The sequence below is a fragment of the Bos mutus genome, chromosome 5 (genome assembly GCF_027580195.1).
Source record: "Bos mutus isolate GX-2022 chromosome 5, NWIPB_WYAK_1.1, whole genome shotgun sequence".
NCBI classification, from domain to species: Eukaryota; Metazoa; Chordata; class Mammalia; order Artiodactyla; family Bovidae; genus Bos; species Bos mutus.
The window spans coordinates 105496856-105508433 of record NC_091621.1 but is presented as its reverse complement, the minus strand read 5'-3'; the positions used below and the strand labels follow the sequence as shown (position 1 = coordinate 105508433).

General features: G+C 49.0%; 1 protein-coding gene across 1 annotated transcript in view; it reads left to right on the top strand.

The window, feature by feature from the left end:
- The first annotated feature begins 218 nt into the window (after positions 1-218).
- Positions 219-11578, top strand: part of SAMM50 (SAMM50 sorting and assembly machinery component) — a 30671-nt gene continuing 19311 nt past the window's right edge. The window contains exons 1-6 of the mRNA XM_070371469.1: positions 219-377; positions 5509-5619; positions 6864-6965; positions 7697-7784; positions 9949-10055; positions 11242-11372. Coding sequence (XP_070227570.1) covers positions 357-377; positions 5509-5619; positions 6864-6965; positions 7697-7784; positions 9949-10055; positions 11242-11372 — 560 coding nt within the window. The 5' untranslated portion in view covers positions 219-356. The remainder of the gene's footprint in view (positions 378-5508; positions 5620-6863; positions 6966-7696; positions 7785-9948; positions 10056-11241; positions 11373-11578) is intronic.

Genomic DNA, 11578 nt, shown 5'->3' with positions numbered 1-11578 from the left:
TCCGGGGCGCCTACCCCCACTAGACAACCACGGAGACCCGCCGTCCACTCGCCGCCAGCTCCTCTGAACGCCAACGAACGCGCGGTGCTGGGGCCGTCTCTGGGTCTCAGGGCTTCCGGGCGTTCGCGTGTACATCCGGGTCACGGACGCCTATGAGCCAATGAGCGGAAGCATCGTGAGCCAAGGGGCGGGGCGAAGGCGGGACATCATGGCCGCCCCCAGTCCGCAGCGTCTAGGGGCTTGTGGGTGTTGCCTTAACCCGGAGCTCGGTCACCGGAGCCCCGCCCTCTGTCCTCACCCGCCGAGCCTTCGTCCGGCCGGGACTGCTCTGGGAGGCGGCGGCCAGAGAGGGAGCCATGGGGACGGTGCACGCCCGGGTAAGAGGCCCAGCGACCCGCGCGGGCTGCGTGACCTCGGGGCGGGCGCCGCGGGGAGACGCTCTCGCGGCTGCGCCCGGGGCTGCCCGGGTAAAAAGAGGGCGGCGGGGCCCGCTAGCCTTCGGGGAACGGTGCCGGGGTGGGGGTGGGGGGAGCCCCAGCGCTGCGCCGCCGCGGGCCGGGTGGAGGAGGCCGCAAAGATGCCTCCACCCGCTACGGCAGGCTTCCGAACTGGAAAACCGATACCCAGGGGAGAGACCTGACTTGCCCAAGGTCACTTAGCAGTGGGGCCTAGAAAGGGCCAGCAGGCTTTCCGCGATGTCTTGCAGCGGAGGAATAAATTTTTTCTGCCCTCAGCGGTTTCGGGCGTCTGAGTTCCTTCAGTTCAGTTGCTCGGTCGTGTCCGACTCTTTGCGACCCCGTGGACTGCAGCATCCCAGGCCTCCCTGTCCATCACCGACTCCCGGAGTTAGCTCAGACTCATGTCCATTGAGTCGGTGATGTCCCCCAACCATCTCATCTTCTGTCGTCCCTTCTCCTCCCTCCTTCAATCTTTCCCAGCATCAGGATCTTTTCCAATGAGTTGGTTTCTTCGCATCAGGTGGCCCGCATCAGGTGGCCAAAGTATTGGAGTTTCAGCTATAGCATCAGTCCTTCCAAAGAATATTCAGTACCGATTTCCTTTAGGACGGACTGGTTGGATCTCCTTGCAGTTCAAGGGACTCTCAAGAGTCTTCTCCAACACCACAGTTCAAAAGCATCAATTCTTCGGCGCTCAGCTTTCTTTATAGTCCAACTCTCACATCCATCCATGACCACTGGAAAAACCAGAGCTTTGACTAGATGGATCTCTGTTGGCAAAGTAATGTCTCTGCTTTTTTGCTTTTTCCAGTCTCTCCCGCTCAGCTGCTGCTGGGGTCTTGTGAGGCTTTCCTAGAGCAGGAAGCATCTTCTGAAGTCTTCCAACCCAGGCTCAGGAGTCCTCATGTCTCCTGGTTACCGCCGCGCAAAGAGGAAACCCGGCTGAGTGGAGGCAGTAATAGTGTCCACTCACTGGGCCCTTGGGAGAATTGAAACAGAATGCATGTAAATGCACTTGCTTGCCTGCGGTGCGGTAGGCAGACTGCCCAGCTGCTCTCCTTTATCGCAATCTTAACTGAGGCCCAGAGAAAGAATATATGTCCAAGGCCTTACTGTTCAAGCCTCAGAATGTTCTGAAACTGAATGTTGGGAACCATCTGCATGTTCCTGAGTCCCAGCCCACAGCACAACTTTTTCTGCAGCGTAGATAGCTGCGCTGCTCAGAAGTTTTCAGGAGTTTTCCTGAATTTAGCACAGATGTCTCAGCATGGTGTCCGGAATTGAACTTAACCTCCCTTTGCCAGATATTTCCTTCAAATAAAACACTATTTGGACCGTGCTGGTGGGCGTAGCTCCTCTCTCTCATCACTCGCAATAGCTGGCGAAACGGGCCAGTCTCTTAGAAGTGAAGTGAAGGTTCCTCATTCGTGTCCGACTCTTTGCGACCCCGTGGACTATACAGTCCATGGAATTCTCCAGGCCAGAATACTGGAGTGGGGAGCCTTTCCCTTCTCCAGGGGATCGTCCCAACCCAGGGATCGAACCCAGGTCTCCCGCATTGCAGGTGGATTCTTTACCAGCTGAGCCACAAAGGAAGCCCATGGTTTTTTAGAACTCAGTTCAAATCATTTTCTGCACAAACCTTGTCTCCCGTCCGTTCCTCATTTTGGATGTGCTACCAACCTCCTTGATTGACATTTCTATTCTGGTGCTCTGTTTTAGCTCTGCATTTTTCACTTAACCTTTTAGATTCTTAGTTTCTAGATGACAATATGAACCACATCTTATTTGCCTTGGATCCCTTGTAGCATCTTGGCAAAGTTGTTTACCGATGGTCAGCTGTGTGCTGCCTGGCACTGTTCTAGGTGCTCAGAGTACAGGAACAAAAAGACTTTGCTTTTATCGAGCTCCTTTGACACGGAAACTGCCACTCCTTTGTTGAATATATTGACAAAAAGTAATTTCAGTTCTTTAACTTCACTAGCTAGTGTTTGAATTTTTTGGTCAGAACTCACAGTAAGAAAACTTCCCATATTTGCTATCTAGTACCCTCATGCATATGTGAAACAAAAGTTTTCTGAATCAGGACTTCCCTGGCGGTCCAGTGGTTGGGATGCTGTTTCCACTGTGGGGCGGGGGGTGCAGGAAAGGTTCAATCCCAGGTTGGGGAGCTAGGATCCCAAACATTTCGTGGCAAGACCAAAAAATTAAAAAAAAAATTGGAATAAAAAAGTTTTCTGAAACAGTATTTATCATCTTTTTGTTTTTCTGGTATTTTCTGTCTTATTCTAGTCTATATCACTTTAAAGATGGTGTTCATAACTCATTAAATTTATTTCATGTCCTGTTTCTTCTGTTAGCACTGCCTGCCCAGTGCTTGGCATGTGGTGCTCGGTAAAGTTTGTCGACTCACAGTAGACATCTGCTTAAAGCTTAGAGGCTGGATCCAAATATTTATTTTAATTCATTTCACTGACTACTTAGCCAGGCACTGCAATGTAAATTCTGTGAAGGTGAGACTCTTGCAAGTGCTTGTCACGTAGTGAATGGATATTTGGTGAATGAATGAATCTCTACTGGTGAAGCAGTTAATCTAGGACATCAAGCTTTGGTGCAATTGGTGAGACTGTAAAGACACCATCTGTTGAACTTAAAGTGTAAATTTCGGATTTAAGACTACAAATGGGTGTGACAAGTCTTTGGTGAAATATGTTCTGTGCTTCGAGATTTTAGGAACCACAAGGGAATTTTTTTTAGCACAATAGCACATGAACTTTATGTCCAGACAAAAATCTGTTTGTCAAGCATTCGGATTTAGAACAATGAATATGTGTGTATGTTCCTAACCATAGTATATACTCTGCATATAGGATTTACTCATCTGTAATACACTTTTTAGCACTATGTAAAATCCCAGGGACAGGGGAGCCTGGTGGGCTGCCGTCTATGGGGTCGCACAGAGTTGGACACGACTGAAGGGACTTAGCAAACGTAAATACAGAAGCATGTTCATGAAAGGTTGCATTAAAAAGTTACTATTTTAGGGACTTCCCTGGCAGTCCAGTGGTTAAGACTTCGCCTTCCAATGCAGGAGGTGTTTGTCTGATCCCTGGTCAGAAAGCTAAGATCCCACATGCCTTGTGGCCAAAAAACCAACAAACATAAACCAGAAGCAATATGATAACAGACTCAATAAAGACTTTAAAAATGGTCCACATTAAAAAAAATTAAAAAGTTACTATTTTGATTTGTTCGCATGTTTGAGAAATACAGTAATGATCCCCTGTTTTAAATATTTACACAACAGAAGTGAAAGGATAATTATGTGAAATAAATTCTATTTCTTTGCCCAACATCATCTTCCCTTTTTACTCATGTAAATAATCCATGTCAACCCCCGGGGGAAGGACCCAGTCTGTCTTATTCACGGCTGCCTTCCCTGCTCTTAAGCAGACAGTAGGCACTCAGATATTTATTAAACTTGAGAACAAAAGAAAAAAAATAATTCACTAACCCATTCCATAAATGCGTATTTCTGATATAGCCGGGCAGGTAAAAATAGAAAGGAGTACTTGCCAAGGTCGTAAACTTCGGCCGAGGGGTATCCCTGTGAAGGAGGGCCGGATTCTCGCTGAAGAAGCAGGGACGGCTCACAGAGGAGATAACGCCGAGGGTGGTTCTTCAGCTCACCTCTGGGGAGGAGGCTGGTTATCCTGGGCGGAGAGGACCGGGGGCGCCCAGACAGGAGGGCGAGGGCTGCGTGTGGTCGGGTCGAGTCTGGAGTGGTGGAAGGGGCTGCGTAGTGGAGCTCCTCCGCGCCCCGCTGAGGAGTCCGCTGCACTGCGTCCCTGGGGGCGCTTTTTAGGGCCAGGATGGGAAATCGGCCATGGTACTGTCAGGCAGTTCCTTTCCAGAGGACCAGCGCCATGATGAAGGGTGTGCTGACAGGCCACTGAACATTCCAGGGAAAAGGCGAGAACGGCCCGGAGCCCGCCTTGCTGCACGGTCCGCAGGCGGCAGACACGCCCGCGCGCTTCAGAAGTGCTTCTCTCTGGAGAGAGCTGGTGGCGGGAGGAAGCAGCCGGCTACGGGTACCATGGTGCTCCCAGAGCTGCCTGTGTGTGCACCCACCTGGTGCCACTCGAGCGTCTGGGAGTCACGTTGTTCAGTCGTGTCTGATTCTTTGTGACCCCGTGAAGTGAAGTCGCTCAGTCGTGTCCGACTCTTTGCGACCCCATGGACTGTAGTCCACCAGGCTCCACCATCCATGGGATTTTCCAGGCAAGAGTCCTGGAGTGGGTTGCCATTGCCTTCTCCAGATCTTCCCTACCCAGGGATTGAACCCGGGTCTCCAGCAATGTATTGGCTCGGCTTTACCATGTGACCCCGTGGACTGAAGCAATTATGTATGTAATAAATATACCATATTATATGTGCATTGTTTTGCATACTATTATCATATCTCCATAATTATTACTGTAGAATCCTTCCTCAGAAGATGCTTGAACGCTTTGGAGGTAATGTCACTTCAGACTGAAGGACTGCTTTCTGGCATATGCTGCTCCCCTCAGTGTGTAAGTGAGACTTTCTGAACCAAAACAAATCTTATCAGAGTCCGAAGAAGTATCTTTAAATAATTTGGTGTGTTAATGTAACTATCCTAGATTGTATCTAGTTTTGATTTAAAAAAATGAGGACGCTTTCTATAACAGGAAAGCAATTTTTTTTTTTTTGTTTTCACATGGGTCTCAGGTGTACAGAGCTAAGTTCTTGGAACAGTCATTGTAGTTTGCGCCTGATCCTTTTGTTGATTAATTTTCACCTTTGTTTTCTGTAATAACAATACTCTGGACCCCGAAGGGTCACTGTCAGCCGAAGGCTCGCAAGTCGACAGCTGCTCCCATTCTCTGTGCTCCCCACCCCACTGCCACCAGCACTAGAAGGGGCTGTGGTCCTGAGTTTTCTGGAGCGCCATCTGAAGACGAAAACGAAAAGATTTGGCTTTTTAATGGAAGTTCATTTATCTGTGGTTCCCCCCACTCCCTTTCAGAGTTTGGAGCCTCTTCCAGCCAGTGGACCTGATTTCGGAGCATTAGGAGAAGAAGCTGAATTTGTTGAAGTTGAACCTGAAGCTAAGCAGGAAATTCTTGAGAACAAGGATGTACGTATCCCGTGGAGGGTGAGGGCTCCATACTGTTGTTGCTAGAAGCACTCGCTTCCACAAACCGCTGGGAAAACAGACGGGTTAATCTTGTTGACACCTTAATCAAAGAAGAGTTTGCAGCCAGCTACATTTTAGAAAGACTGGACGCTGAAAGAAATAGCTTCTGGTTTTAGAGGAACAGTTTTTTCTTGGTGATTCTTTGTGTGGGAAGGGTAAACAAACCCATTTTTGTATTTCTGTTAGAAAAAAAACCCAAAAGTATTTCAAAGAGAAACTCAAGTGGTGTTAAAATTTAAACTGTGTTCCCTCCTCCCAGAAAAGACTTTGGGTCTTGAATGAAACTTTTTCTAAACTTTGTTGCCTTTGAAATTAAATAGAGAAACGTAAACACATTTTAATTAGTTCTTTTTCTATTTTAAATTTACTTAGTTTTAATTGGAGGATAATTGCTTTACCCTGTTGTGTTGGTTTCTGCCATACATCGACCTGAATCAGCCATAGGTGAACATATGTCGCTGCCCTCTTGAACCTCCCTCTCGCCTTCCTCCCTTTGATTAGTTCTTTGATTACGATTGTAGTATAGTGTTCTGATCACCTATAAGTCATGCAGGCCCTAGCACTCCCCGTTATGCCTGCTTGATTTTTCTCTGTTACTCACTACCATCTACTCTACTATGTACATTGCCTGTTTCTCTCCCTTTTAGAATATAACCTCCATAGAGTCAGAAATTTTTAAGTTTTGGTTGCTGATATATTCTCAGTGTTCAGTATGATACTTGGTTCATAGGTAATCAGTGCATTTTCATTGAATGAATGAATGAAGTAAGTCTTTATAGACAAGGGAAAGGCTCTGAGCTGGTGTTTATCATGCCATATTGAGATCCACACAGGATCTCCTGCAAAATACTCAGTTATTAAACCAGGTCACAGTCGGCATCATCCAGAGGCCAGTGCCCCAGGGAGCATGTGGGGAAGGGGGTCCAGAGGATCTCTGCACCCTGCCTGGCTTTAGGACTGACCTGGCCCTTGGTCATCTGGCTGCAGGGAGCTTGTAAGTCTAGTTCACTAGTCAGTTCAAGGGACCAGTTGTTTTGAAAAGGCATGGAGTTAAGAAACGTGGCTCATTAAATTAAAAAAAGAAAGTCTTTGAAAGTAACTTTAGGCATTTGTCTTTGGCCTTGGCGTCTGATCTTTTGCCGCGTCTTGTCCTCAACAGTCTTGTGTCCCCTTATCACGTCCAGGTGGTGGTTCAACATGTGCATTTCGATGGACTTGGAAGGACTAAGGACGACATCATCATGTATGAAATTAGAGATGTTTTTAAGGCTAAAAACCTTATTGAGGCAAGTATTCCCCTCTGTGTGGCCTTTTTCCCATCCCTTCTGGAGACCCCGTGGACCTCTGCTCGCACCACCGGGTATCCCGCCCCCACTGATGAGCTCGCCTCCTCCCGGGAAGGGGGCTGAACCCCCTCCATTCCCAGAAGCCCCCCCACAAACTGACATGCTCTCGCGTCCACCCTGACCCCAGAGAAGAGGTGTTTCCCCGTCCTGCCCAGGGCCGCCCATCCCCGTGTCCCTTGCAGCCATCCCAGCTTTGCTGCAGAGCTGCTGGTGGGGGGTCTTGACCCTTCCTGCACCCCCCTGGTGCTCAGCGCACTTTCCCTTCAGGGCCCTCCATGACCATGGGGGCTGGGCTCTTCCCTGCCACCCACCCCTGCCGACTCCTCGGGCCCTTACTTGTTTATGCCCCGCATCTTTCCCGGCTTGCACCATCCTCTCCTCTGTGGCTTTCTTGTGTCTGCTCTCGGAACCACACTTAGGCGCCTGGCAGAGTCGCCAGCAGCTTCCTCGTGACCACGTCTGGCTGGCTCCAGCCCCCATTGCATGTGATCTCTTAAGCAGTGTTCAGCCATTCCCGCTTTTAAAAATATAGTATTTTTTTTTAAAGATTAATATTCTTCTCAGGGAATCATCAACTTTGCACGAATGCTAAGCCGCCAGCTTGGTCTCACAGCCACCGTGTATGTCTCTGTATCTTAGAGGAATACAGTTTCTGTTTTTCTCTCTTACAGGTTATGAGGAAATCTCACGAAGCCCGTGAAAAGTTGCTGCGTCTAGGAATATTCAGACAAGTGGATGTTTTGATCGATACGTGTCAGGGTAGGCATCCTGGTTGCAGCTTCTCTCTGATTTCACCTAGGATATGTTCCCCTAGGATCACGGACGCTATTTACGTGTCCAGGCAGAGAGCACGTGCGTTCTCAAGGAATTCACTGGGTCTTCAAGTCAGGCTGAGGGAGGTCAGGTAACTTTGAAGATGCTGCTTGCTGATGGGACCAGGGTTCTGAGAAGGAGAGAGCCGGGCTTTTTCGGGATAGCCCACCCCAGCGGGTGTCTGGATAAGCTCTTGGCAGATTCCACCTAAATATGTGTTAAGAAGAGGAGGCAAGTGGGAGTCAGATTTCACTTTTGAGCGTCTGTTCACTTTCTCAATTGCTATGATATTGGGCAGCTGTCTTACCTTGGTGTTTATTCTTTGGTTAATGAGTCCATGCCGTAGGAAGAGCCCGTGGCAGATAAGACATGGTATCTTTCCAAAGAAGCTTCTGGTCAAGTGGAAGAGGGTTGGGGACAGACAGAGAAGTGAGGACAGTTCAGCTGATAGGTTGTGCTGTATGGGGGCGAGGCCCTGGAGGAGGAGACCTCCTCTCGGTCAGCAAAGTGGATCAGAGAAGACTTCCTGGACGAGGTGACACAGATGCTGAGACCTAAAAGATGCGCATGAGTGCGTTTGGGGAGCAGGGCTGATGAGGAATGTTCTAGGGAGAGAGAATAGGCCCTGTGGCCAGAGAGAAAGGGTCATTGGGTGGACGCCAGGGCTCCAGAGCCAGAAGGCAGTCATGGGGATGAGTGAAGCAAGACGAGGCAGGAGAAGGATCAGGAGACGGGTTGTGAAGGACTCCGTGTGTGGCGGTTCACTCCGTTCCGATGTCCCCCGAAAAATACATACTTGGAATGAATCAGAGAACAAGTGAACTCTTCAGGATTGAGTGAAAGATAATTTTGAGAAGATGAAAATGAAACAGTATATGAAAGTGCTTGCAAAAATATAAAATGCTGTGTAAATGAAAGACGTTTCTATTACCTGGAATACAGAGTCATCTGTGACTAACAGAGGCCCGTGGTCTCTCTCCCCTAGCGGGACAGGGTGCGACAGTGGCCCTTGCCAGTGCTCCGGAGTGCTTACTGGTGGCGAGTCCTGGGGTGACGTTTAGATTTAGCGCTCTCCTGTCTTTTGTGAATGTGATGTGTATGTGGTCAGCTGGTTCACTCCTGTCTGTGGTTCTCCACCCTGGCTGCCTTTAGAACTACCCAGGAGCTTTTAAGAAAGAATGTGGACATCATCCATTTGTCAGATGTCTAGAATGTGCAGTGCCCAAAGTGAACCTTAGCGCAGGCCACACTTGAGTTAACAGGAACATCTCTCTGTTGGTTCATCAGTTGTAACAAACATGGCCACCAGTGCAGCATGTGAATGGGGGGAGGGGGTGTGTGTAGAGGGGGCTTATGGGAACTCTCTGTACTTTCTGCTCAGTTTTTCTATAAACCTAAAACCGCTCCTCTAAACAATAAATTCTGCTAATTAAAAAAAAAAGTGGCGCCAAGGCTCCAGCCTGGACCAGCTGAATCTGAGAGTTCGGGAGCCCCTGCCTGGGTGTCCGTGGGTCTGACAGCTCCCAGAGGCCGTGGGTGTCCAGCCAGGGCTGCAGGATCAACCTCGGCCTTTCTGGCGCTCAGGGCCCTGCCCTGCAGGACCCTCGATGGGTGAGGGGCAGCTCTACTGAACTCAGGCCCATGCCACCAGCTTGGGAAGGACAGAACCATCCACGTCCTACATCCGGCTCCAGCTCTTGCTTCTCCGTCAGGGTTACTCGAGCCCCTCTCACTCGAATTCCACGTTTTAACGTCCATTGAACTGAGGCCCCCGGCATTTTTAAGGAGCTCATTTGTGGGGGAACAAGTACCGTAAGGAAGTAATGCAAATGATGTGTGTTTACATAATGCTGCTGCTGCTGCTTATGACTCCTTTCAGCAGCAGCTGAAAGACCTCGCGGTCTTCCACCACGGAAACCAGAGCCGTGTGTCGGGATGTGATGGGGTTTTCACGCACGTTCCTGGGCTTTAGACCACGGTGTGTGTGTTCCGAAGGAGGCTATAAAGTCAGCGGAGGCTCAGTTTGCATCCTGCCATTTATCTCAGCGGGACTGAAAATAAAGCTGCACACCCACGCTGCCTTAACTGTTTCATCTTTCGCGCTTACTAGGTGATGATGCACTTCCCAACGGGTTAGATGTTACCTTTGAAGTAACTGAGTTAAGGAGGCTAACGGGCAGTTACAACACCATGGTCGGGAACAACGAAGGCAGTATGGTAAGACACGGGCTTTCCCTTCCTGAGGGTGGGACTTGCCATAGTGAAGTTCTAATTTTTTAAAAAATGTTTCTTTATTTGCCTGTTCTGGTCTCGGCTGTGGCGTGAGGGATCTGCTTCCCTGACCAGGCCCCCGCATGGCAAGTGTGGAGTCCCAGTCACCAGGAAGTCCCCAGTTGTGAACTATGCTCTAAAAACTAATGGTAGTTCCAGAACTTTTCCATGACCTTTAGTCTTTATTTGTAAGCTGTCCTGTGGTTCTCATTAATCTTCCTAGAGCTGATTACAACACGCTTTGTTATGAAGATGGGTTGTTTGAGAACGGGGTGTCGATAACCCATGTTCATATTAATAGTTTCTTCTTCAAATTCTCCTGAACTCCAAGTACACAGAGTCCATTTCTCTGAGCTTCACAGTCAGCAGGATTAGCCTAACCCTAACATTCATCAGGCTTGTGCCCCCGGCAGAGGCAGGCTTTAAAGAAGAGCAATTACAGATGAAAGGTGGACCCTCGTGTACATCTTTACTCCGTGTCTGTGAGAGTTATTCCTTCCATCTAAACCCCTACTGTTTTTCTTTTTTGTATGATTCCATTTTTTTCCTTAAACTTTTTATTTTGCATTAGGGTGTAGCTGATAAACAGTGTTGTGATGGTTTCAGGTGGACAGCAAAGGGACTCAGCCGTACGCATGCGTGTATCCATTCTCCCCCAAGCTCTCCTCCCATCCAGACTGCTGCGAAACATTGAGTGCAGGTCCTTATTGGTTATCCATTTTAAATACAGCCGTGTGTACATGTCCATCCCAGACTCGCTCACTCTCCCTCCCCCTCCCTTCCCTACCAGTAACCCTAAGTTTGTCCCCTAAGTCCGTGAGAGGTGTGTATATATAACAGAATATTACTCAGCCATTAAGCAGAGCGAAACAATGCCATTTGCAGCAACGTGGGTGGATCTAGAGACTGTCGTGCCGAGTGAGGTAACTCGGAAGGACACACACAGCCCTTGCAAGTGGGCTGTCGTGCCGAGTGAGGTAACTCAGAAGGGGACACACACCCCTTGCAAGTGGGCTGTCGTGCCGAGTGAGGTAACTCGGAAGGACACACAGCCCTTGCACGTGGGCTCTAAAAAGAAGTGGCGCGGATGAACCCACTTACAGAACCTCTGCTGTTTCTCTTTTGCTCCCAGGTCCTTGGCCTCAAACTTCCCAATCTTCTAGGCCGGGCAGAAAAGGTGACTTTCCAGTTTTCCTATGGAACAAAAGAGACTTCGTATGGCCTGTCCTTCTTCAAACCACAGCCTGGAAACTTCGATAGAAAGTAGGAAGCCCAGCGGATCGCTGTGTTCAGTGGCCTGGTTTAGGGGTTAAGGTAGCCGTAGTGGACGTTTCTGAAGAGAAACTTTGCAGGATCAGCCAACGCTTCTGTTGCGTCACCACACACGTAGATTTCCCCGTGCAGATGAGCCCCGAGGCGTAGCTGTGAGTCTGTTGATTTAGGTGGTGCTCCAGGCATAACCACCTTCC